At 43.8% G+C, this 26,296-nt stretch overlaps 2 protein-coding genes across 8 annotated transcripts in view; both read right to left on the reverse strand.

Annotated features, from left to right (window-relative positions):
• Window positions 1–671: 671 nt before the first annotated feature.
• On the reverse strand, window positions 672–13,421 carry LOC104641481 (3 beta-hydroxysteroid dehydrogenase/Delta 5-->4-isomerase-like). 2 transcript variants are annotated; one of them, XM_075764138.1, is made up of 4 exons: window positions 13,296–13,421; window positions 11,036–11,258; window positions 5,801–5,965; window positions 672–2,216 (listed from the first exon to the last, which is right to left on the reverse strand). In XM_075764138.1, exons 2-4 carry the CDS (start codon window positions 11,187–11,189, stop codon window positions 1,402–1,404), a joined length of 1,134 nt encoding a protein of 377 aa, XP_075620253.1. In that variant the 5' UTR covers window positions 11,190–11,258; window positions 13,296–13,421; the 3' UTR covers window positions 672–1,401. The 2 variants fall into 2 exon arrangements, with proteins under 2 accessions (XP_075620253.1, XP_075620245.1); XM_075764130.1 differs by lacking the exon at window positions 13,296–13,421 and adding an exon at window positions 11,598–11,637.
• A 7,337-nt stretch (window positions 13,422–20,758) lies between these two features.
• Window positions 20,759–26,296, reverse strand: part of HAO2 (hydroxyacid oxidase 2) — a 48,419-nt gene continuing 42,881 nt past the window's right edge. For 5 of the 6 annotated variants that reach the window (XM_075764158.1, XM_010310137.2, XM_075764176.1 and 2 more), the window contains 3 exons: window positions 24,573–24,731; window positions 22,412–22,481; window positions 20,759–21,061 (listed from right to left, as the gene is read on the reverse strand). In XM_075764158.1, the coding sequence (XP_075620273.1) occupies window positions 21,006–21,061; window positions 22,412–22,481; window positions 24,573–24,731 (285 nt within the window). In that variant the 3' untranslated portion in view covers window positions 20,759–21,005. The remainder of the gene's footprint in view (window positions 21,062–22,411; window positions 22,482–24,572; window positions 24,732–26,296) is intronic. The other variant, XM_075764197.1, reaches the window with a different exon arrangement.

Consider the following 26,296-nt stretch of genomic DNA (forward strand, 5'->3'; position numbering starts at 1 on the left):
TGAAGCGACGGCATTCAACTAACATCCACAGAACTAGTTTGCTGAGTGTTTACACAGCCTTCAATGGGAGCCTGGAAAACTTACTTCTGTGTCCCCAGAATATGACTGGCAGTTCCGGTGGCTGGTATTTGACTGTTTTGGATCTTACATGCTTAACCTAAGATGTTAGTAAAGAAAATGGTAGTATTTGCACTGGGACTATCTAATGCCTAGGGCACTGAATAATTAAACTCAACACAGACTTCAAGCTGCCAGCATGTCTGGAAATGTGATTTATTTACATTACTACTGAGTCAAGTAAAATGTTTCTGTTTGCACCATCCTGAACAGAACAGAGAAATTCCCATCTTTTAGAGCTGTTTTCATCAAGTGATCATCAAGAGTATGTTTAAGAAGCAAACACTGGATCGCGTCTATTTGTTCAGACAAGGTCTACATTTTTGGCCCAAAATTCAAGTTACGTATTCTGCAGAAACTCATACGGCCATCAGAAAAGCACAGGGGCAGCACACGTGTGTGTCTCAGCTAAAGTTAGCCTTTGTTCCCAGCTGAAACCTGAAAATAGCATGATTTTTTTCAGCACTGCTTATTTTCCCTCAGTGCTCACAAATGTCTTGACTCTGCAATGGAAATCCTTCAGTGACCAAGGCTGTCCTGCAATATTTTTCTCCTTTTCATCTTGTTGAAGCTGTCGTTCTGCTGAGCAGCCATCCGATTTATTGCAAAATTGGTAACTAGGAAAATGAGAATGGATGAGGGTGTCTTCACCTGACCAAATCTCCCCCTTCTCTCCCTCCACACAACACCTTAACTAAAATGATGTTGCACTTAGATTGTACTTTTGGCCTCACAATGCTTAGAGTGTGCAAATTTGCTCTTAAGTTTGACCCCCAGGTGAAACTGGACAACACTCTTGAAAAAGCGAGTGAGATTAACAGCTTTTGCAGTCAGGTGGCTTCTACCTGCTACGTTTAGTAAGGCTGGCAAGAGCTGCGTGAGTAGGGTATAGATGAGTAGTACACACTTGTAAAGTGTAATCATACTTCTAGGACAAATTGTGCTTTACAAAAGCCTTAGAGGTGGCGTGGAGTGAAAAGAAGGGCTGATATGTTCACACCATGGACTGTGTGGAGTCTTACTAACATAGTGTCTTTGTGCTGCACAAGATGTAGAAGTGAATGTGGACTGTACAGTAGAGCTACCCTGATCAGTCTGTGCTCAACAAACAAATGAACATTTCACCTTTATTTACTCTTGGGGGGGGGGGGGGGGGGGGAGGATGAGGGGGCTGTTACACAAATTCTTCATTTAAATGCTTTGTAGTTATCTGCTGCTGTTCACCCAGGTCTCCTCTGGCTCCTGGCCCTACTTGTTGAGCCAGGTCTCAGCTCCTCTTAAGACTTAGGCAGCCTTGCTTTTCAAGTACTCCCTTCTCTGTGGGACCATGGAGGCAATCCACTGCCCAGTGCACTGCTTGGCCTCTTCCCACGTGTAGCGGGGCATGTAGCCAAAATCCTTCTGTGCCTTTCTATAAGAGAAGGTGAATGGGGTGTTCAGTAGAGTGACCAGTTGACGGTTGGTGGAGGGGATGTATCTGACAAAGGGCCTGAGCAAGAAACTCACGATCTCCAGCAGCAGCGAGAAGTAATACAACATTGTCAGAGGCATGGGGAGCCGGGGCTCGATTCCAAACCCCAGGTCCTTGGTCAGCTCGTAATTTAGATCTGCGTAGCTCATATGAGGAGTGTCGTCTGAGATGTAGTAGAACTGCCCCCTGATGTACTTGGCTTTCTGTGGGACCTGCAGGGCTTTGGCTGCCTGCACATGTGCCCAGGCGATGTTCCCCACATACACGGGGTTCACCAAAGCCTCCTTCCTGGAGAAACGCAGGTAGACATTTTTGTTCAACAGACACTTATCCAGATGACCTTGAAGAAATGGGCATCCTTCTCCAAAAATATACATGGATCTCAGGGCACAAGTCATCAGCGTGCCACCATCCTTTAACAGCTGACCATTTGCTTTCAGCACAAAATCCTCGGCCATTCTCTTACTCTGGGCATAAGGAAATTTTGATATACTCTCATAAGCTGTATCTTCATCACCATTGAAAATTGGGTCACCTTTGCAGTTTGGGCCTGTCACTTCTATGGAACTGGTGTATATAAAGTGCTGGACGTTACAGCGGACACATGCCTCCAGCAGTAGCTGAGTACCTTCAAAAAAAGAAACATGCAAATCAGCCTAGAGTTCTCCAAACAGGGAAAAGTGGGCTTTTTAGATCAGAAACAGCATCTCTGGCCTACGCTTGGCCAGATCTCCCCTCTCTGCAGCTGGAAGACTCCTGTCCTGAACTGGGCAGCATGTTCAATGAAACTGAACCTGCTCTGAATCTGTATTTAAGTGGTATCATTGCACCTGCCGGAGTTAAACAAGGATGAACACTTAGTCTTAATTGCATGTTGTGGGGGGTTTTTATGTCAAGAGTCAAATTTTGCTCTTGTTTATGTTATCTTGTTATGTTATGTTGTTATTTTGCTCTTGCTTAGCACGGATACTGACCACAGATTCAGAGGCTTGTGCCTGTGGATTGGATTGACTTGGCTTAAGGCAGAGATCCTTCAGAAGATGCCTCTCTCATTAGGTACCACCCATCCTGTATGCAGAAGCCCCTGTTTTCCAGGCTTGAGGATGCTCTTGGGTGGTTTTAATTGCAAGTAGACTCTTCTTTTTCTTCTGAGCTTTGAGGGAAAAATTGTCTTACTTGTTGTGCATGGTCTAATGAGAGAAATTATGTGTGAAAGAGCCAGTGACTTTGGAACAAAAGATACAGCTCAAAGACACTTGAAAATGTCTTTGGCAAAGAAACAATAAATGAAAATGACTGATATGATATCTGAAGGGTGTGGCCTAAAATTAAATGCTAGCAGTGAAGCACATAAATGATCTAACAAGTCTGCTCAGTCTGTTACAACAACAACTAAAGGCAGCACAATGCAGAGCAGGCTAGCATTGCTATTGAATAAACGGAGTTCAGAGGACCAAGAAATACCAGCAGCAAAATATGGACCCATTAATGAATGGGAGATGGGAAAAATCATTGAACTGAATATTGTTAGGGCACCAAAATTCCTTTTTTCAAGCTTGAACAAGAAAAAGAAAGAAGTTGAAACAAATGGAAAATAAATGGAAAATAAATCTGGATGAGGCTTTAAGAAACACTAAAGAAGAGCAAAGAAAAAAAAAATTACACAGCCAGGAACAAATTCACGTGGAAAGTGAGTTCATGCAAGTCACTCTGTTTAAGTGACATACAAGCCAGGGTCATCTGGAAAATTCATTAACTAATAAAATATGTTATTTTTTAAAATAATAGCTTAATTCCTGCCATCAACACTGTTGTTTAGAAAAGCAAAAATGTAGAAGGGCTAGATAAAATCAAATGAGATAACAAGTTTTTAAAAAAGCAAACATAAAATTATCTTGATGGTTGGTATCTGTTCAAGATCAATTTCACCCAAATAAAATGTGTTTTATTTGAAAATCAAAGTTGTATATAAAAAATGAAAAGGTTCTTACAGTAATGGATATTTGAGCATCTTTCACACAGAATGTAATAAAGTAAATCTTCTGTGGAGCAGGTCTCTAAGTTTTGCTTGCACACAAAGCCCTTCTGGCTGAGGATCTGTTTCACAGAGGGTACTTTTGTTTGGATTACATTTAATTATTTTCTTAATTCCCTTCCTCCTAAAAATTTGCTTCCCTTCCCTTCCTAAAAGGATATTTTTGCTCTGAGGCATTGTGTGGCATGTGAGACACAGGAAAGCCTGCATCTTGGCAAGTTTAACTTGTTTGCATCTGTTCTGGTTTGTTCTGTTCTGGTTCTTTGACGCATTTGTATTATAAAAATTTCATTTTCTAGGAGAAACAAAACTTTCATCCTGCAAGTCTATGAAGTACGTAGCAGTGTCTTGGCTGGTCAGAAAGCCAAAAGAGCATCAGAATGGAACTGGAGGGAAATAAGGAAGAGGAGTGAGGTATTTACTGGCTACCCTCCGGGTCAGTTTGCTCTAGGAGCAGGACTGGTGTGTGCTTTCATCCTGCCAAATGTTACCAGCTAACCCTCGCGGGCCTCGTGGGCTTATTTCACCCGCAGGCAGACTCTGCTGGGGGGGAACTGAAAGATTTATGAAAGCCTAGATACCTCGTGCTTATGTTTAAAACTGCCAAAAGGAATGGTGGGACAGACTTAAATAAACTCTCTAGCTTTGACTCCAGCTCAGAGCTAAAGAGTTTTCTGCTTTTGGGACATTTTAATATCTGTTTGGGGTTTTTGTTGTTGGTTGTTTTTTTTTTTACCCATGGGTTTAGACAACACATTCTGCATTGAAAAACAGATTGCAGCAGGAGTATGGTCGTAAAGGGAGAACTTCACAAATCCTCTTTCTGAACTACCACCCCTGTATATTTATTTTTCATGCTACCCAATGAAGGGTACAGGAAGGAACTTGCTTTTCTGCTCTTCCCTCCTGGCAGGGACCTAAGAAGCTGCCCCCTGGGCTCTAAGTGCTGGTCACTGACAATTTGCGGCTTTGAACAGAAATGAAAGGGTTTGGAAGCTGAATGTATAGACAATGAGCCAGGCTAAAACAACCAAAATGCCATCCCACTGTTTTCAAGGTGCATGTAGGAGAAAAATCGACTACAAAGAGCACTCTTTTGCTCTGAACAATGGTGAGTAGCCAATATTTGTAAAAGTGGTCCCTGTAGAAGTTCCTTATTTTTTCTGTGAAGAAGCCCTGTATCTGTGGCAGAGAGGAACAACGAACCAGGAAAAATATTCACATAAATAAGAACATCTTCCCCAAATCTTCCCCAAGGGGCTGAAGCAACACAGCCAGGGAGGTCAGTGTGCACGCAGGCTAGGCAGTACCAGTTCCCTGAAAGGCATAGAGGGTTTTGGCATCACAGGGAGGGGGGTGAAGTTGTTCTTTTAGGAAATATATTTGAATTTCCTGGCAGCTGATGCCACACAGCCCATTCCTAAGCCAGAAACTTCCCCCTTCATCTGATCTTTTCATAAAGAACAGGGGCTCCTCAGTAGAAAGGGAGATCCCATCACTGAGTGAGAAGTGATGGGACCCCTTCCTCCCACAGCCTTGAGTTTGTTGGGGGATTTTTAATGATAAGCTCAAGGTGGGAGAGCACCAGCTCCTCTGAACTGCATTCGTGCACACACAGACATAATGGCAAATGGGAGGAAAAGGAGAAGAGGAAGCAGAAAAAGAATAGGAAACAGAGAGCCACAGGGTCTGGGATGTTAGCAATGCAAGTTTGCTGTAACTGCAGCCAAAGCCTGCAGTGTTTGTAAAAATTGAAAAATGTACACAGGCAGGGATGCCACATGGGGAGGGAGAATAAGAACCGATTTTCTCAGGTGCACATTGGGATTTCAGAGGTGAATTGCTTCCAGAAAGGTCCACTGAGCACAAGATTATGGCTATCCTCACTGAAGGCAGAGCCTATGCAGATCTCAGGATGGCATATGTGCATGCTGACAAGAGTGAATGACCCTGCAGTGCCCTGCAGTGGAAGACCAGTGCAGGTTGGGTGTGGAGAGCACCAGAGCTGCATAGGGCTGCACACATGCATGCTTTGCACTCACAGGTGTGGCTGTGCAAGGCGCCGAACAACCCAGTTAATCTGGCTCAAAAAAACAGGTCAGGTGCTCCCTTTCCAGAGCAGATGATGATCAGGACATAGTAGACCTGGGTTTGAGAAAGGTGCTTCACCCACTCACCTGTTACGTTGACTTCCCAGAGCAGCTGCTTCTCTACGAGGCCCAAGGTGTCGATGATGGAGGCTGTGTGGATGACAAGGGACACCCCCTGACAGGCACGGTGCAGGAACGTCACATCTCGGATGTCCCCTTCCAGGATTTTCACCTCAGTCTTACCCTGGAACTCTGCAAGGGCAGCAGAAAACAAAGCAGAAGACCTTACAGGCATCCGAAGAAGAGCACGGAAAGGGGTGGTTCAAGGGCTGTGTGGAAGGTGATGCTGTGCCTGGGAAGTGCTGACCACCCAGACACAGCAGTGATATTTTAAGGCTGGCAAAACAGAAGGCGTTTTCCAATGGCTATATTGTCAGGTGCTAATTACAGTACTACAGAAGTCCATGTCGCATTACCTACTGTATTTTTGCAGCCCATATTCTGCATGATTATTTTCTTTTATTTTTTTTTAAAAGACAAATCTTTCCCACCGCTAGCAAGGGCCTGAAGCTTCCTTCAGGTGTGACTATCTTAAAGTTCACAGGCAGAATAGATTTAGCTGTGCATGTTCTGGTGACTGGCTATTTATAAAAGTGTTAACCCAAGTATACTGAACAGCCAGGCACTGCATGCTCCTGTCTTCAAGGTGACGAATGAGCTCTCTCTCCACCCACAGCATGTGTGCACAGAGCTGTGTTCACACCTATTTTCTGCCCCTTGACCTTGCCCATATTGCAGCTCTTCCAATTCATTACTTACAGTTCTGGCACACCTTTTTTACTTACCTCAGGCAGGACTTACTGTGCTGCTTCTAACTCCAGCTCAGGCTCCACTTCAGCGTCTGTGCTGTGGTGTCATTTTTAGCATGCACATCTTTCTGGTCCAAATCTGAACTCTCAAGGCTGCTCTCCTGAGCTACCTCAGCCCTGACTTGCTTTAGCTCATGCTTTTTAAGCCCCCTCCCTCCCCAGCAGCTATGCCATGGGAGAGGAGAGGACTTTCTCTGCGTGACTTAAGAGCATTTTAGGATGTGGTGTCATCACAGCCTCTGCTGTGGGTGCACTAGAGGGCTCCCCAGGCGCAGCGACCAGGAAAGGACACCACAGCACAGGCAGATCCTCTGTCTTCTTCCACCATAATCAAATAACCATTTTAGATAAGAGAAGAACCTGATTGATTTATACGGCTTTTAGCTTCAGCCGTGACTGAAATCTCATGTATCCTAGTGCTTTGTCACTGGCTCTGAAGCAGGCACTATTTCATCCCATGTCTTTAATGGAGAAACACTCAGCTGCCGGGATCTGGAACTGACTGGGAGTATCTTTTAAAATGGTTTTATCTCATTATCTCTGTAGCACACAAGAAGGTAATCCTGTATTAAATTAACAATTATTCTGATGCAACAGACTTGAGGGTAGTTGTTATTTTTTGCATCACAGTCAGTTGGTCTGAGATATGAAATGGGAGCCTAAATGCTCAACATTTACAAAACTGTTACTAAATCTAGAGTTACTGCCCTCCCAGCACAGTCACTGCCACATGCTCTTTAATGCTTTTTTATTTTACAGAGTGAATTCATTTCCTAGGACTCCATTTGCAGAAGGTTTACACTGACCTCTACTTGTATGGATGCCAAAGTGTCAGAGGTTTTGTTAAGCACCTGACAGTTAGATTTGCTCTAACAAACATTAGCCTTGGTACAACCCTTAGGTTGATGTTCGCCGTGAGTAATGCTTTGTGGGGCTGTAGTAATCCAAAAGACTGAAATACATGGTTTTCACAATGTAAATTCTGACATGTGTCCACTTCAGAGTGGTTGCTGTGCCTGGGCAGGAGTTGTTAGGAAAATGCAAATTTTTACACATGCAAATCAAAAATGCAAAAGAAACCTCTCCCTTTTAAAGCTGATCACTGGGATAGTTGGTATCAGTCACTAGAAAGCTGCTGTCTAGCTGCTTTGGACTTTGTTTGGGCTTGCAATTTAAGGGTGGTGTTGCGGGGGGTGATATAAAGGGGGAAGGGTGCTTCTCCATTTCACTTTACTCAGCAGGAGTTGCCTTGGTAAGTACAGTATGGGCCTTGTTCACTTTACCAGCATCAGTTAGATGTCAGGAATCAGCAGATTGATCATGTTTTGCTCTGGGGAAGAGGAAAACTACAGGTGAGCTTGGAACAAGAAAGAGGAAAGAAGAAATGACTGACAGACAGTGGTTTCAGTCTGAGATGGATAGCAGAGAGAAGATCTCTATCTGCATAAACCATTGCCCAGGCATCAAAAAAGCACATGTGTGTCAGGTGGAAGGGGGAGGAAAAGAATAACTTCAACTCAGCTCTCCATTTTTGCATACAGTGATATGAGAAAGTAGATGATACCCACTGGGAAAACTTCTTCTGCTTCACCAATGGTTTCTGTGTCCTCTGAGCTGTAAGCAATGCTCCCTGCTGGCTACAGGGTAGGTTTGGCTTGGAAATGCAAGGATTACTCAATAAAATGCAGCATCCTGTTGTGAGCCGTGTCTGACTCAGCAATCCAGTCAGACTATTTGCTCTAAATTGTCTTTCTCTTTTCTATGTGTTGTTTAAAGTTCAAGTAAACAGCAATGTCTGTGGGACTTTGATTTTCTTAGTGCTCTTTCATACAAGTCCTAACAGATGTGGGGTGGATGTTAGGGAAAGGCACTCCTCATGAGAGATCTCCACTTTCCTGGTTAACTGGATAGTTCATTAAAATGGTCTACTTTCTATATTAATACAAGAAAATTTAAAATTGCATCTTATTTTCATCTGTAAAGGGTAGAGAAATTTATTGGCTTCTTTGGCCCAGGGAAGCTGAAATGTTTATTCTGTTCCCATTTCAGCTACTGGGATGTTCTGTTGCTACTCTGCGTTTCTGTTTTGAATGCAGTGACAAAGGCAAATGAATGTCTGCAACATTGAGCAAAAAGCCAGGAGGAAGTTTCCCAGAGCAGGAAATTCCCCCAAGCAAAAGTCCTGGAAAAAAACCCCAAAACATTCCTTCTCGCTCTATTTTCCTTCTACTTTGGAGCAGTACTGGGTTAGCAGTGCAAAAACACTCAGTGCTTAAGTATCACACAATCTGTAAATGTCTGTCTCTGAAAAATGATGTGAAATGAGGTTCGGGGCCGGGGGAGGGGGGGGGATGCACAGAGGGATGAGACAAAGGAGAGTCAATGCTTTGAAATAGTGTGAAATCCTCTTGAGAACAACCCAGGGGTTTCCAACTTTTCCAGAAGTGCCAGTGCAATAGTGAAAAAAAAAAAAAAAACAAAACCAAAAAACCAAAACCAAGAAAAAAACCACAAACCCAACAAAAAACAAAAAAGGAATTGCAGAATCGGAAGCACAGGAAAGGCAGAAAGATAAATTTGAAGTAGAGATGGGAGATAGGAAACCCAAGGCACCAAACGACCACGTAGACTCCAGCTCACAGCACTTGACATTGATTGGATCATCCTGGACTCCCTAGGGCTGTGGAAGACCGCAAATGCCACTGTTTTACGCAGACTGAGTGCAATGGTCAAGGTCTCAGCAGGAAAGTTGTTTGGACAAAAGAGGAGTGTCCCTGAGTGTCTCCTGGCACAAAGAGCCGTAACTTGCACAAACTCCTGTGTCTTACTACCCGCAGCCCTAACTCTGCAAAGATATTGCAAGTAAAAGTGCTCAAGAGTTTATTGAGAAAGAAAACCACTCGGCTCTGCTCCTGGCTGTTCAAGAAATCCAAACAACACATGCTAGCAAGTAAAAGTCTCTCCAGTAAAAATAAAGCAGGTCAGAAAACTCCAGCTCCACGGTTTTTGCAGCAACTCTGCATTTGGAACAGGAGTCACTGTGCTAGAGAAGGGCTCGAAAGGGAATGGCAGGAAAAATATTTCAGGTGGTCCTGAGCACAGGCACCAGCAGGACTCTGGAAGAGATGTAGCTATAGAGGCGGATACAGGCAGAGGAACTGCCAGTCAAAGCACAGGGGTTCAAGGCCGTTCAAACACATCTGAAAAGCCAGCCTGTTGTTCCTACAACCTGTTTGTGGGATAAAAAAAAAGCTCCGATAACTGATTTTTCCCTTCCTCCTGTGCTGGTCAGATAGGCAGCAGGAATGTTGCAAGAATAGGAGAGGGATTGTCTGGGCAGTGTTCAGTGGAAGAAGGAGGGAGCATAAGGAAAGAGGGCATAGAGCTTTCCTATTAACAGAAAAAAACAACAACAACAACAAACCGAACAGCGAAACCTTTGCTGCAGCCCAGCGAAGATTGTGCTCACACAAGCAGCCGGTTTCACTCCCCAGGAAGCTCCATTACCCCCACAAAGCTCTCCTGGCCCAAAGCAGCGCAGATGCTTCTGTGGCTGCCCTGCTGCATCAGTGCTAAAACCCACGCACGCTCCCACTGCTGCAGGTTTTGTCACTGTGGGACCTGCCTGGAAATCGGAGCAGGAAGGGCTGCTGCAAGGCTCAGGGGCATCTAGCAAATCCTCAGCGAAACACTGAATGAGATTTAATCAGGAGGAAGTCCGAGTTGTATGAAAACATCCTAAAGTGCAATTTGCACCAAGTTTATGGTGTGCTGTTACTCTTCTTTGATGACACTTAAATATTTTGTAGAAAGATTGTGGCTCTTTAGCAAATTGCATGGAGATATTCCATAAGGGTTCCCATATAGTTGCCTGTATGGAGGAAGAATAATCTTGAGGTTGAGCTATGATGGAGGAAAGCATTGTCAAGTAAATGTCTGTGATGTAGGCACTTAAGTACTTGATGGAATTTAGATTGCTACGTGCCTTTTTATAGACATGCTCAGGATCACAGTAAATGGGACATTTAAGATCTCATACGCTGAGCTGCTTTCCCAGCTCAGACCATTTCTGACACTGAGCATATTGCTCATTTGTACCATCTCCAGTCCATTCAAGCAGCAGAGTCCTGACTTGCCCTTTGCAAATGGGTCCCATCTCTTCTGTGCATAGCTTTCTATAGTTGCTTTCCAGGCAACTGTGATAATATTAATAATAACAACAACAAATTTTTAAGATACCTCGTCACAGCTCTCAGCCAGAAGATCACTATTAACCAAACTAATCACAGGTTGAAGAAAACTATTGGCATTTGCACCCACAACTGAAAAAAAAAACCCCTAAAACCTCTATCTGCAAAGCTGGTTTGGATGAGGGGTAAGAGCTTCCAAGCTATCCACATGAGACAACAGCACATATACCTACAACACATAGTCTTCACGAGATGGTACTTACTTTCAAACCTCCCGAGTGCTTCATTGCTGAAGGCTTTGTCCAGCAGTCGGATCTCAGCCAGCGCCTCCTCTTCTTCCAACAGCAAGCGTACAATCCTCTGGCCAAGAAATCCTCCTGCTCCTGTCACCAGACAGCTTACCCCAGCCAGGGACATTGCTCTAGGTTGCTCCTCAGTGGCGAACTGGCTTTCTCTTGAGCTTAGACCGGTTGGTTCCCCTCCTGCCTGAGGAAATGAGCACATGACATCAACTTCCAGAGTCTTTACAAATCAGAGGGTGTTACCAGAAGAAAAGAATGCTGGAAAACAGTAATTCTAATGCCTACATTAAAGAATAATTTTTAATTGTTCTTTAATTAACATTGTTCTTTAATTAAACATTGTTAAACAATGTTTAATTGTTTAATCGTAATTCTAATTAGAATAGCTTTGCTAGCTATTTCTATTCAGAAGTAGCCTATGCATTTTTTCCACACAAAGAAAAAAACTATTTACAAACTGTTACAAACTGAATAAACTGACAAATCTGAAAATGCTTAAAATCAACTTCAATGCCAAACAAACCCCACAAAAGTCTGCTTCAGTCCTTGGTTCCACCTCTCTAGCACTCAAAAGACTGTGGGAGAGATTTGCCTGTATTTATATACCGCACAGCACCACGTCGGTCCTCTTGCTTCCCCTCCCTCTTGCATGCCTCCTTTGCTGCAAACAAATGTGGTGCTTTCACCCCTCCTCTCTTAAAAAAAGAAGGCTCTGCACGCGGCAAGGTCTGAGCCTAGATGTGGCCCTGCGTGCCTAAATCCTAGGAGGGTAAATTCTCATGCTGATAATTCCCTGTGCCTGCACTTGCTTGTGTAACACAGGGAGAGAGCACTAAAATTAAGTGTAAAAAGCAGGAGTTTATAACTGCTTGAGAGGTAGACTCTACTGCTATAGGTTTTTTTAATACTGGGGTCCCCATTATAGCATGGGTTTCTCTCTCTATGCGAGACTGAAAACTAACCTCTGAGCTTTTATATTTGTTCAGTATCCTTGAGGCATTCAAAGTGATGAAATGGTCTAATGTACAGGCTGATTAAATTGAAGCTGCAGGAGAGAAAGATTCACCTCAGAAATGTCTGGTGTGAGAGTACCTAGTTAAAATAAGGCTGTGGCTGGCTGTTTGTGCCTTTGCGGTGAACTGTGTCATTAATTTTTACATCTCCAAAATACAGGGGAAACGCAGAGGTGTTTCTCCCTGGGGTTTCACTCCAGTTCTAGCCAAACTTTTTTCTAGTGCGAGACCAAGGCAGGGCTTAGGCATTAGTCTGAAGCTCCTAATACCTGCACTTTGTGTACTGCCAGAACGCGCTGACTGGAGCTCTGTTTCCTCTCTCTCACACACAGGGATAGGTGGACATCCCTACTGAAGCGCGATGATAAATAGGTAGCCAGCTTGAGTGAGAAGGAAGTTACAAAGAAGCCCAGCAACACAACTAATTAGGCTGAAATCACTGGAAAAGGGGATCACTGATTTCAGGCACAGCTGGAATGGATCTCTAAAAATGCTTTACTTGCACTCGTGCGACTAACTCCTAATCTCCCTTTTTTATTCTGTCATGAATTTTGTTCACTCATTAAAGACAGCCCTGGAGAAAAGCTATAGAAGCAGCACCCCCACATTGTTACTTTTTTAGAGCAAAAACTGGGCCTGCAAGTGACTGGAGGAAAGCAAAACCATTTCTGTTGGAGGAGAAAAGTTTGTAGCTGACACAGAAGATAAAGCTTTGGCAACTGTTTCAATCACAGTGTCCTTGAAAATCCTTCCCATACCCCAACAAAGATTTTAAAAAATTGTTATCAGTGCTTCTTTCCTTGGCTTCTCTCAGGCAGGACCTTGGTGTTGTATGTCCTTATCAGAAGCTGCTGCAAAAGAATTTCGTGCAGTGCATGCATTTTGCAAGGAAAAATAACTGACCGAAGCCCGCTGCTGCAACCACTGTTCTCTGAAACAGTTCTTCCTTTTTACTGTTAGAAAAGGAAATAAAATGCCTTACAGAGGCATTATAAAAACACAACATAGCCTCTTAGGACAGAAAACACTCCTCTATACCACGCTTGTCTATTAGAATGACCAAATTTAGCAGGGGTAGTGCTTTACATGAGAATATGAGTGCAGCATAGGGGACTGTAGGGAGATTTATTGCTGCTGTGCTTTTGTCCTCCTGGGTGCTACTGGGCCAAATGCTTGGCTTAGTTTGAGGGAATTTTATACATTGCTACCTAGCAGCCTTCATTTGTAACTGCCACTCGTGGACGTCAGGGGTCAGACAGCAGCAGTTTGCTCAATCCAAGCGCAGACCTGCTGGTGCTTCCTGCGGTCTCACCCAGAGACATTTTCACCTTCTGTTTCTTCTTGACACTGCTGTGTGGGGTTGCTGGGTGGCACGACAGCTCCTCTGTGCTGCAAACAAGACTGGCTCTGGTGCTCCCTGAAGGATACGGAGGCAGATGCTGGAATGGGTTGTATGCCCCAGAACAGGGTCAATGAGCAACGAGGCCGGAGCCCACCAGACCCATGACCACCAGGAACAACTTGAAGAAATTCAGAGCTATTGCAAGAGTCTGGAATTGGCAAACTAAAACATAATTCAGCAGCATCTAAAAAGTTTACCAACTCTGCATTCTGTGTCAAGGCGTAGTCACTTTTTAACTGTGTTCTCTTCTTCTCCTTGACTTTATTGTAAAGCAAGGCCTTCACGATCTGATATTTTGCTGTAGAACAGGCTGCGTGTTTAAGAGTATCATTTTAGAAAATTAAAGCTTGTAAATTTTGGCTTGTTTTGGAGAATTGCTATACGTGGACTAAGTGGATAGCTTAGAATACATGCAATCTGCTATGCCCCATCACAGTCATGTCCCTTATCTGCTGGTCCAGGAACAGTGTTGATTTTCTGGCTTTATTAGTGCTTACTGTGACAAAGATACTTTGGGGCAATGGCTGGCTGGTGTTAGGAGAACGCATTTTCTTAGCCTTGTCACAAGAAGAAAAAGGGATTGGGGGGGTAGGGGTGCGGTAGTGGAGATGAGAGGATAGTAAGAGAGAAATAGTGATGGGAAAATTCCCAGCAGCATTGAGAACCAACTGTATTGTGGTACTGGAATGAATAGACGCAACAACATTGCAGAGCACAGAAGTTTTAGGTAGGATAAAATACACTTTCACAGAGGACAATGCTGTTTAATTGTATAATCAGGCAAAAGAAGCTATCCAGGAGTAAGAAGAGAAGAACAGATCCTATTGTCCTGAAAAGAAGTCTGATTTAGGAAAGGTGTTTCTGGAGTCTGCCCTGTTGCCCAGACTGATGAGAACTGAAGCTGGGAAAAGCAAAGCCATATTTAACTGGATCTTTTGCTGTCTACACATAGAGTAATTGTGACCAAAAAGAGACCAAAAAAATCCATGTGCTTCTCATGTGAAAAATTAATGTATTTCTTACCATCATATGCCAGTAAGCTCAAAATGCCTAGATGATGGCAGCTCTGGGAAAGAGAGTGTGCCTTGAGATGTAGATTTACTTTAGTAAAGCTTCTCCCCTTCAGGATGGGAGGTGGTGTTCTGTCCTGGAAACATTTTCCTCGCTCTTCTGGTTACACATTGACAAGAGGCCACAAGACTTAAATAATTAACTTTTGGACAGCTGTGCTGAATCAAACTCTGAACAAACACAAGTTCTCACAGTGCGACACAGTTTTAAGACACTTTAACTAAGGTATGAAGATAACCACCTTAAGAGGTCTCAATGTTTCTGTGTATACAAACCTCACAAAGAAAATATCTCCAATTTCAGTAGTACCAAAATTCTTTTGGTAGACAGGAGAAAGTGATTGTAAACTTTTATTACATGATCTGCAAGATCAGAAAGACTTACTTGTATTATTTTTTCTGTATTAAAGAGCACATGAGTTTGGCAATTAACATTTAGTCTCATTTCCCTCTAGTTTTAGGTAGAATTGTGTCTCCTCAACTGAAATTGCTGAGTGAATTATATATTTAAAGGCCACAGAAATTTGCACCATATGCCAAAGGAAAATGGTTATATGTGGATCAATTTTGTAGATAAACTACCCTTGTAAATAGACAGATTCCCTGTCCCTGCTACATCCTCCAGGGATGTTGGGAGGCAGCAGGGTTTCATTAGTCCTTAACCTGCATGTTTACAATCTCTTCGGGCATAAATTTTTTTTGTAAGATTGGACCTTTCTTGAATTTGCATCAGAGATATTCACAACAGTCCAATACAGAAAGCAGAACAGAGTGTAGAAAGGAGGGCATGAGACTTTGGTAGACATTGGCACAGGCTTAATCCAGATCGTAAGGTGGGCTTGTTCAATAGAGTCTCAGCCTGGCTGAACCCTGTGAGCTCTTCTTTTAAGCTCACTCACCAAATAGCTTTCTTTTTCCCTCAGAAAATGCTTTCTGCAGCTTCTTTCGCAGAGATATAGGTGCTGCCTCTGCAGCTCCATGGTAGTCGATCATGGTGGTATGGCAGGGTGCAGATCTGATGTGGGTTCTTATGATTCAGGGATGTTCCCCAAAAATTTAGATTGAAAGAAGCCCTCCGGAGGTCTCTGACCTAACCTTTTCTCAAAGCTGTGTCAGATTAGACGAGGTTGCTCGTCTAATCTGACAAGGACTTTGCCCAGTCTCCATCTTCAAGGATGGAGATTTCACAAACCCTCTGTTGCAGCATCTGACCACCCTCAGAGTGAATTTTTCCCCACTCATTTATAACTGTAATTTTCCTCATTGTAACTTGTATCCATTGCCTTTCACCCTTTCACAGCACACATCCAAGAAGTTGGGTTGCATCTTCTCTGTTCCCTCCAACTGAGTAGTAAAAGATCATGATGTGATCCACCCTCCCCCTACCTTTAGCCTTCTCAGGACTGAGTGCAGTCTCAGTCTCTTCTTGCACATCCTTGAAGTCCATCAAATTGTGCAATGTGGTATTATTCCTCAGTCATATCTGCTGGGCTGTCAGTCTGCCAGCAAGGTTTATTGTTACTGGAACAGAGATGAAGGCCTCCAAGTGAAGGCCTCTGGAAGATCGCTGCAGACACTGTTATCTCTGCGAGAAGCTGAGGTCTAAACAGAGCAAGCTAACAGGGCTAGCTTCTCTCTTCTTCCTCCTTAAGGCCAATTTAAAGTAGGGTTTATGCAGAAGGTCGCTTCTTGATAGCGTGGTTCCTCCCATGCATGCCAGGGAAGTGGGCACCAGGGCATCTGCCAGTTGCAAAACAGGCTGTGACAGGGGTCTGCACCGCTGTGAGCTGGCTCTTTGCACCAGAAGTGGTACTCTACCATGGGCAGTGGCTTGCCCTTGAAACCTCAGCTGAAGACAGACTTCATCATTTGCCCCTAGGATGCACATGCCTGATTCTGTAGCGGTTCCCCTTTGGTGCTGATCCCTGTGGCATAATACTCACACGAAGCTGGCCAGCAAAATCTTCCTTTACCCTTACTCCCAGGGGCATGCAGAACTATCCGAGTGTACAGGCATTGCTTAAATTTTGGAATACATGTGATCTGAAAGGGGAGAAGGGGCTAGGAGGATATTCCATATTATTTTATAGTTTAAAAAATCAGATAGAAAAATTGTATGGCTGTAAAGGGCCAACAGCAAGAGACAGGACTGGAGAACTAGATATTTCAGCTTTGTGACGCTGCTCATTCCAAATGCCTGCACCCCTTCATTGCACTTGCAGGTGTTCCATGCCTCTTCAAAGCTGGGTCCAGATGTACTCCAACAGACATCTAGATCACAGGAACTGCAAATTAGTGGCCTCTGCAAACATTTCTGCTTTAAGATGTTTATGCTGTCTTATACAACAAACCCATAGCACAGCTTGATCGAAGGCTGCAATTTGTATGAATACCTTCAGCAGGGTTCCCATGTCCTTCAGCTCCACCTGCCCTCCTATCCTCCAACCCCCAACTTCAGTGCCATGGGAAAAACAGAGCTGATCACAAAATAAATCATTGTGCTTATTTTCATGATACGGCACTGCCTTTCCTTCAAAACAGATTTTGATCTCATGGTACTCAATAATGATGTAAATGAAGCCACCGCAAGTCAGCTCAGCAGTGCAGACAATTTCCATGATTGTTTCAGCTCCAGCAGACATTTCTGAGTTTCTTAAGATAGCTTTCCTCATTGAAAGATTTCCTTCACAATTGTAACAACAACATTCTTCCCAGCATCTTGTTTTGTTGCCTTTAAATGAAAGCCGGGACTCTGGAGCCTGAAATGACAGGGTTTTTTGCCTCAGCAGCGCATCCTTGAGCAGTACCTCTGCTCCAAGGAGCACAGACTGCTGTGAGGAGGGGCATGAGCAGACCAGCCATGCCATGCATGGAGCATTGAGAGAGTCTGGCTGCAAGTGAAAGGTACCTAAGTGAAATGCAGGTGAGAACTTGATGATTTTTCAGTACCTGGATTTCCCCATACAAAAGGGAATTTCTTTCAGTGAAAGGAAGTGTAGAATAAGGAGCAAAGGCCTTGATGGTCATCTATCAGGGAGACAGAGCACCTCATTTTCACATGGAAACAGAGCTTAAGCGCAGTTGTCCCAGCCTCTCACCATCTACTTTCCCAATTCACAGCATCAGCTTTAAAAGACAGCAGCTATATTCAGGAACCTGCTCACTCAGGTGCCTGCTAGAGGCAACAGAAGCAGCTGGCTGCCCCATGGAAGAGCATTAAGGTCCTGAGCCATGGAACTGCTTCACTGCCTCAAGTTAGTCACTGGCAATGATGCACTTTTTGTGAGGTTTTTTTCCTCTTCCTTCCCACAGAGCTCCTAAAGCCTGGTGTCTAGGTCTTCTACAGCATCCAGAAATAGATCTAAAAAAATCCAAATGCTCAGTGGGAAGTCACCGAGAGATACCAGAGGCAGCATGCCTGCTCCTTTCCACAACTTAGCCAGATGACTCACATCTGCCAGCAGGCACCTTCAGCCACTGCCATTTTCATAAGCTGGAAGCCTCTCTTCTAGCAAGTTTAGGACCTAACATAGCTCATTTGGTTCTCCTAAGATACGTGCAAAGGAGGTTCTGCTGCTGCCCCCGCCCCCCCTTTCCTTTGTACACCAGGAGCCAGGGGGCAATGTGCTCAGCAGGAGTTGGAGGAGCACATGTGCCTTCTCCTCTTCAGAAGGAGCATCACGTCTTCTCTGCCAGGAGAGAGCCTTGACCAGAGAAGCTCATAGGCAGTTTCATGGGAGGAGATCTGCAACTTCCTTGTTGAAACTTGGCCATGTAGTGCTCCAGATCCACTGAACCAGGGTTAGGCAACCACACGGCCCCACACACCAGTGACTCCTGTAGCATTTTCCTCCCAGTAATTACTGGATGAAGAAATGACCTTATGCCCCCACTGTCACCCTCATACGCAGGACAACCTCAATCATTAGCCTATGGAGCATCACTCTTCCCTGCCTTTACTGAACAGTGCCAGAGCTCCAAGGAGAGGAGAGAGTGACCCCACTTGGGGATGCCCGTGCCTGGTGTCCAGGGTAGTGCAGTCTGCAGGAAACCACCATCTGAGATAGATTGCCTTCTGCCAGGTATTCAAGGTACTGCACCCAGGCAGAAGAATACCTGGCTTCTCCAGCCTAACTGACTGATGCAGGAGGGTGTGTGCTACTCAGAGAAGCACACTTGAATCACCTGGAGTACTTATATTTATGCTAAAGAAAAGGACGGGGGAGAGCACATCGGTGTTTTTGGATCCTGCAGAGTGAGGCACCAGCTGAGTGGGAGAGGCTTCTACAGCAGTTCTGGATTTGAGTGTCTTCACTCCAGCTGAGCCCCGCTTTGCATGACATCCCTTCCCATTCTTGCAGAACCAGGGGATTAGCAGAGAGGAGCAAGAAGAAAATAACTGCGAGTGTACAAGAAAGGGAGGCTTGTGTGCATGGGAAGAGTGGGAGGTGCACTAAGCAAAAGCAGGTGCCGAGCAAGTTGGCACTCCTTTGGCACAAAGAGACATTTGGCATCCCATTGCCCAGCATCCCTCAGCCATCTTGTGCTGCCCTAAAGATTCACAAAAGCAACAGCTGCACCAGTGAGTCTGGCCTTAAAAAAATATTTGTAAGAAAACAAGGTCAGGTGTCTTACCAGATATTTTTAAGATCGCATTGCAATTTTAAAGATGAGGCACATATTAGCGGTTTTCATGAGTGTACGGCCCTAGTTTACCTAGCCTCATATAAAAGACCTGATTAAGCCTGAGTAGTTAAATCAGTTAAACTCTTCATGGAGATCCAGCTTATTTCCAGTTACACCGGCCCAATTCCCCACTGATTTACACACTGCATGTATAACAAAGACAAAATGTGCACACAGGGGACTTAGCCATTTTAAATAGATGAATTCTGTTTGCACCTTTACTTAGAGAGCATTATATAAAGATTAAAAAACAAGTATTGTTAAACTCCTACTAGGGAGAGTAGTTCAGAGTAAACATTCATGCTGCAGCCTGTTGACACAGACAAACCCCAAGGGACATCACTTCCAAATAATACAACATCAACCAACTTCTGCCCTGGCTGCGGGACCCTGGCTGCCCTCACCTCCGCTCCCCAGTAGCTCCCTCAGCTCTGGGCAGCAGCACACTTCCTTGCTCCCCTCTCTGGCACTCCCACCAAAGGTCCATGACACTGGGAGGCTCATGATAGTGTGGGATATACAAAAATAATAGTCTAATTAGGACTGAATGTTTTCTGAAGAAAAATAATAAGGAAGGGGGGGCTGGTGGGAGACAGAGAGGTGATGAAAGGAGATGGAATGAGGAAGAAAGAGGAAGACTAGATGGTGCAGCTGAAGATTGTTCTCTAAGGAGTGTTCCAGAAGAGGAAACATCCAGGTGAAAGAGGAGTAGGAGAAAGAAAGCAAGGAAGAGCTCCTAGTTGTTATTAAGCACTCATCACCACCACCTGATGGCAGGTGGGTGGCACAGCGAAGGGTGCACTTCCTCATGGGGAGGCAAGACTCGTGTCTCAGGAAGAAACTTGGACAGGGAATGGATGAGCATATATTTTTGTTACCTCGGAGAGTGAGGGTTTACACTGCTTACACTGGCAGGGGGTACCTCTGCACCATCTTCTGAGAGCAAACACCATGAGCTGCTCAGGTGGTGCTGGCAGCTCCTGCCTGCTCCCTCAGTCAGTGCTGGCCACACTCATCCATGGGCAAAGACCAGGGCACCAGGTGAGTTATTTATGCACTGCCACAAACTTGTGCTGTGCTCTGAAAATGCATAGGTCCTGACCACTGCTTGGATGAATTTGCAGTGCAAATTACCTGTGTAGTGAAGCAAGAGGTCCTCTCTTTGGGGAGCGCAGGGTGTTGCTTTGGTCACTTGTGATTTCATTTCTCTGCATATAGAAGAAGTGGACAAGAACCCCACCATCACCATAAAGGGTAGCTGGGGTGGCTGTTAACTGATGCATCTTGTTTCTCTATCTCCTGTGAATACATCCAGAAAAGCCCAAGCTAGGGAAAATACAGCCACAACACTTACTGCCCCGGAGCAGGAAAAGTGTGCAGCTTGAGTTGCAGTCAGACTTGGTAAGATAAGCAAGTGGAAGAAGCAAGGGACATACATAGTTTTCCAGGTCTGGCTGCCTGATGTAACAGAGCTTGGGAGTAAGGCCCAACAGAGGTAATGTCACGGAACAGGCAGTATGAAGTAAATGTATTTAGGCAAATAACAATTACCCAAAGCGTTAAAGAACTCATTGGTCTCAATAAAAGCAGAGAATGGCCTTTGCTAACATGAAGCTTTTCCTAATTTCCTCAGGAGTTTCCTGAAGGCCTTATCAGATACTTTTTGCACATTCAACATTTGCACCTCCTTTTTCTCTCTTCAGTCTGGTTGGGACCTTGGTGTGAGCTGCCTCTGTTGGGTGCGCGTTGCAGGAGGCTGTTCACAGCTTTGAGAACTGAACTAGGTGTCGGCCAATCTCTGAGACACTGGCACAGCCTGAAATAAATAGAGAAATAAAACATGTCAGTGAGAGAGAAGGGTCTGTGGATGAAATTTGGAAGCCCCCTCCCCCCAACTCTGACTCATGATCTTGGCTTGTATGAGCCATGTGGGGATAGGCTGGTACTTCAACAGCTCACTCACGGGAGCCCTACTCCTCAATGGCTTCTTCAGCCTTGAGGTTAGGCACCATCTTCAGCCTTGAGGTTAGGCACCAGGCTTCCCACACAAGAAGAGTTAGAAACAAGGTAAAAAAAAAAAGGATCTTTATAACAAGCTGAGCAGAGAGCCATCTGATCCAGCCAGACGTGAAAGGTAGACAGAAAACACACAGTGACTTCTGTGTGTCAAGTGACCAGAGGTGGAGATTTGCATTGCCGTATCATTTGGTCAAATCTGGGTGGAATTTCACAGCCCTGCCAAAAAGGTCCCAACATGCTACTCTTGCCAAGTTGAGTGCCCTTTTGCATGTAAAGAAGTGTGAGAGCCTCCTGGGGGAAAAAAAAAAAAACCCCTTGTAGGAATCTTTACTAGTTGAAAAAGTAACCCAAAAAACCAGTCTATGAAGAAGTGCCCAATGGGATTTCGGTTCCAGTCTCCCAGTCAGCATTGCTATCCACTTCAGTTCATGGTCGCTAGAGCATGAAAATCTTTAAAACATGATTTGAAGTGGGATAAGACCCTTTGCTGATGTCTGAATACTTCTGCACGGGATCTGCATGTCGTACTTGCTCATGTGTGAAACTGGAGTTTGCACTGGGCTGTGCAAATTTGCTCTTCAGTGAGAGGGTCAAACATGGCAGGTATAGCTAGGAGTGGAAGTGAGAAATGCAGAATGAGGAACAACAGTAAAAGCTTGGAGGAGACATGGAGTCTTTTAATGCATGTGGGATGCAGAGATTTGAACGTGCACCAACAGACTGTATTCTCTGATACACGGAGAAAAATTCTGCATCCATTTTTTCCAAATTTTTCATGCAGCAAAAAAAATTGTTGCATTTTACCCTGACAATTATTAAATTAAATACTGAAAAACATATGCTGCAATTCCCAGCAGAACGGAAATTCCAGGTTTTGCTGAGCTCTGCTTAGCAGTTTTGCATCTCTTTAATTGGGTCAGAAAGCTGCTTTAACCCACTTCCTCCACGCAAAATTCATTACTATGGCACCTGAAATGCCAAGTGGTTTCACAGGAAACGAAGAATCACCTTGAATATAGCAACTGGAACCAGCACAGCTCACATGGATTCCCTTTTTTGTGACCCATCCATCAGACTTCTGAATTTAGATGGCTTGCATGCAGAAACCTCTGTATCACCAGTTACAAACAACATGCAAAATGCTTACCAGCTAACGCCATCGACAAATGAAACTCATCCTGCAAAATCCTCAAAACTTCTTGAAGGCCTTCTTCACCCTGCTCCAACAAAGAAAGCAGTCAGGGTAAAAGGAGCACTGGCACAGAGCAATGCCATGGGATGCTTGCACTGTGAGAGCTGGGACATTCCCTTAAGTCTGTGCCAATTCCAGTCTTTCATACAGATGAATGATTAAAATGATATGATGGATGTGCTCAGTTCATCACAGATTAATTTAGATGCTTTTCTTTTTGTGATATATCTGAATAGGGAAAGAAAACAAAGCTGTTTTTCACTTCTGACATTTTCTAGCTGTTTTTTTTCTTAGCTTTCAGTTAGTCTCCACCAATCCGCTTGTTTTAAAATGTCAAGCCTTACAAATGCTGACAGTATGTTATGAAGTAACGAGAGTTTTATATATGGTACAGCTTTAAAACCTTAGCTTACTCAGATACTGGCCTGAATCTTTAAAAATAGTACACACTGTGTGTTTCCCTCTGAGCAAGCGGCACCAAGAAGCTCAAAATCCAGTAAAATGTACATATGATTTTGATGTTACTGTAAAATATTGGAGGATTTTTTTCTTTTTTCTTCTAAATTTTATTTTTATTTCTTGCAATAAAGAATGCTTTGGGTGCAGACAATGTCAGTGCTTGTTCATGCCCTTCTTCTCTTGTATGCTAGCGTAATGCCACTGAGACACATCTACGGAATATAATACCAAAGCACAGCTGAACTCAAAAAATCCCATCTCCTTTCTGTTTGCATTGTGGAAAAAATGCAGGCAACACACAGCAACACCCTTTTCATGTTAGGCCCTTTTCTCTGTTTCATAGAATCACAGAATGGTTTGGGTTGGAAGGGACCTTAAAGCCCACCTAGTTCCAACCCCCCTGCCATGGGCAGGGACACCCTCCACTAGACCACGTTGCCCAAAGCCCCATCCAGCCTGGCCTTGAACACTTCCAGGGATGGAGCATCCACAACCTCTCTGGGCAACCTGTTCCAGTGCCTCACCACCCTCACAGGGAAGAATTTCTTCCTGATATCTAATCTACCCTCTTTTAGTTTAAACCCATTACCCCTTGTCCTGTCACTACACTCCCTGATAAACAGCAATCACACAACTGGACAGGAGCCTTATTTAAAAGATAGTAAATATTTCTAGACCATAAATTTTTTATTTTTTTTTTTCTTTTAGAGAAAAGCTTGAAAGCTCCAATCCAGAGGCTAAAAAGCAAAAATTTAGTAAAGCAAATAACTGGTACAATTAAATTTTAATTTTAATTATATTATGCTAACCTTCCGCATTAGAGGCCTAATTCATTACTCTAGATCATAGAAATATGCTAGTAGTTAAGAAGCACCAAAGCTAGAACGGAGATAGTAGTGGCACACTCAGGCACCTACAGGACACAGTTGTGCTCAGTTTTGTCCAAAATGTTTGAGACATCTGTGGATGGAGTTCTATATGTATTTCTGTTGTGGTTTTACCCCAGCCGGCAGCTGAGCACCACGCAGCCATCCCGCTGGCAGGGCAGTGCGAGAAGCAGAAAAGGCCTTGGCTCTGTGTAAGCACTGCTCAACAATAGATCCATATAAGAAATACATCTCTATATTATCAACACTGTTTCCAGCACAAATCCAAAACATATCCCCATACTAGCTACTATGAAGAAAATTAACCCTCTCAGCTGAAACTAGGACAATTTCTGAAGAATTCATAACACCACTATGAAACTACTTTATCAAACCCATATACTGTTTCCAAGTAAGCTGACAGCAAATAAAATTGTCAGACTCATCTTAGTGGCATATAACCCTACCTCCAATTTTCAAAAGCACTGATGGTCCTGACTCCTACAGTATTTTAGCACCAAATTACAACACCAAGAAATCAGGTCCCACAAAACAATGTTATCAGCTTTAAAATCATATCTGAAGTCATAAAATTCAGTGGTATTTTTAAATCACAGAAAATGTCTGCTTTTGATTCAATTTGGGATGTTCCCACTTACAATTCAGCAAAACAAACAAACAAAAAGGTTAAGATCCTTCACTGGTGCAAACTGTCTCTATAACTTTTAAATAACAGCAGAGTGTTGGAGAGTATGAGAAGTAGACATACAAACTCAAAGCTCCTTACTCACCTTGTAAGCCAGACCCCATAAAGCTGGTCTTCCAATAAAGACGCATTTTGCTCCCAGTGCCAGTGCTTTTAATACGTCGCTTCCTTTTCGTATTCCACCATCTAAATAAACTTCAACTCTGCCTTGTACTGCCTCCACAACCTCAACCAGAGCATCGATCTGCAAAGAAGCAGCCACTCTCACCTTGGGGTCAGCTTTTGATTCCAAGAGAAAGAGGAGATCCTCCAAAGAGACAGGCAGGGATGCAATGCTTTAATAGCATACCTTCTTGAAATGAAATGTACAATGCATCACAAATAGCTCGGCACCAAATGCTGCAGAATGAAGTGCAGCTCCCTGTTCTGTTTGCCAGATAGTTAATTCCATCTTCCAGTGCTTTGGTTATACTGATATTCTTTGTTAGCACTTCTGATAAATGAAAAAGTAACATTTTCACTTGCCTTCTGAAAGATTTTTAAAATAAATTTCAATGGAAATAATTGTCATTAATATCTTACTTTCATTAGAGATAATGAATGAATTATACAAATGTTTGTAAAAAAGGCTGATGTCAAACTTCTCCCTGCTACTGTCCAAATTGCTTGATCTTACATTTCAACCTAATCCTGGTGACCACCTATCGATAGCCTCTTCAAACCCCTTACCGCATCTGTGAAGGATTTCGTTTGCTACGTAGTACAATCAATGTATCGTTTCCTCCAGTCTAAGCCTCCTGACTCCCTCAGGTCTTTTCTGCAGAGCACAGCCCGGTACCAGGCTGGTAGCGCAGGGCAGTGCCACGCAGAGATGCTGGCTCGGGCAGTATAACCAGCAGCAGGACATTGCACTAGACCTAATTAACTCTCCTTGACAGCAAAACCAAAGGTCTCTTTTCTGCAGTATCTTATACTCTTTTGCTGCTTTTTTTTTTTTTTAGGTAGAGAAGCTATAATTAAGATTGCTTAAGTAGATTTTTCCAATTGGTCATATTTTTTACAGAATTTCAAGCTGAAAACTTTCCAGCTGAAATTTTCCAGGAGTAGCTGACCAAGAGCAATGACAATAGCTTCTGCTGCCAGGCTTGGTACCAGAGGAGGAGCAGAGCTGCACTAGGTATCTACTGGTTTGGCTGTGTATGGAAAGAAGCTTCTAAGGTAGAAGAGCAAATTAATGTGGATGCCATTTCCGTTATTATGTCTTTAGCATTTAGATAGTTTTTTAATTCATTATTCTCAGTCTTGACATGGAGAGGAGAGGAGAGGAGAGGAGAGGAGAGGAGAGGAGAGGAGAGGAGAGGAGAGGAGAGGAGAGGAGAGGAGAGGAGAGGAGAGGAGAGGAGAGGAGAGGAGAGGAGAGGAGAGGAGAGGAGAGGAGAGAAAAGAGAAGAGAAAGAAGAGAAGAGAAGAGAAGAGAAGAGAAGAGAAGAGAAGAGAAGAGAAGAGAAGAGAAGAGAAGAGAAGAGAAGAGAAGAGAAGAGAAGAGAAGAGAAGAGAAGAGAAAGAAGAGAAGAGAAGAGAAGAGAAGAGAAGAGAAGAGAAGAGAAGAGAAGAGAAGAGAAGAGAAGAGAAGAGAAGAGAAGAGAAGAGAAGAGAAGAGAGAAGAGAAGATAATTCCCTAGTGCCTATTTTTATTTTACAGAGGAAAACAGAGAAAACAAAGTCTGCAAGATACTATGCAATACAGAACTGTAAAATAAGAACAATTGGAAAAATTGACAGAAGCCAAATTAAAGCACTGAAATACAC

Source organism: Balearica regulorum, chromosome 1, assembly GCF_011004875.1.
Source record: "Balearica regulorum gibbericeps isolate bBalReg1 chromosome 1, bBalReg1.pri, whole genome shotgun sequence".
Classification (NCBI taxonomy): Eukaryota; Metazoa; Chordata; class Aves; order Gruiformes; family Gruidae; genus Balearica; species Balearica regulorum.

Coding starts and splice junctions, on each gene's coding strand:
- LOC104641481 (XM_075764138.1), bottom strand. CDS start 11,189: ATGTCCCTGGCTGGGGTAAGCTGTCTGGTGACAGGAGCAGGAGGATTT. Junction 5,966..11,035: donor AGCACTCGGGAGGTTTGAAA/GTAAGTACCATC, acceptor CTGCCCTTGCAG/AGTTCCAGGGTAAGACTGAG. Junction 2,217..5,800: donor CTGGGAAGTCAACGTAACAG/GTGAGTGGGTGA, acceptor CTTTTTTTGAAG/GTACTCAGCTACTGCTGGAG.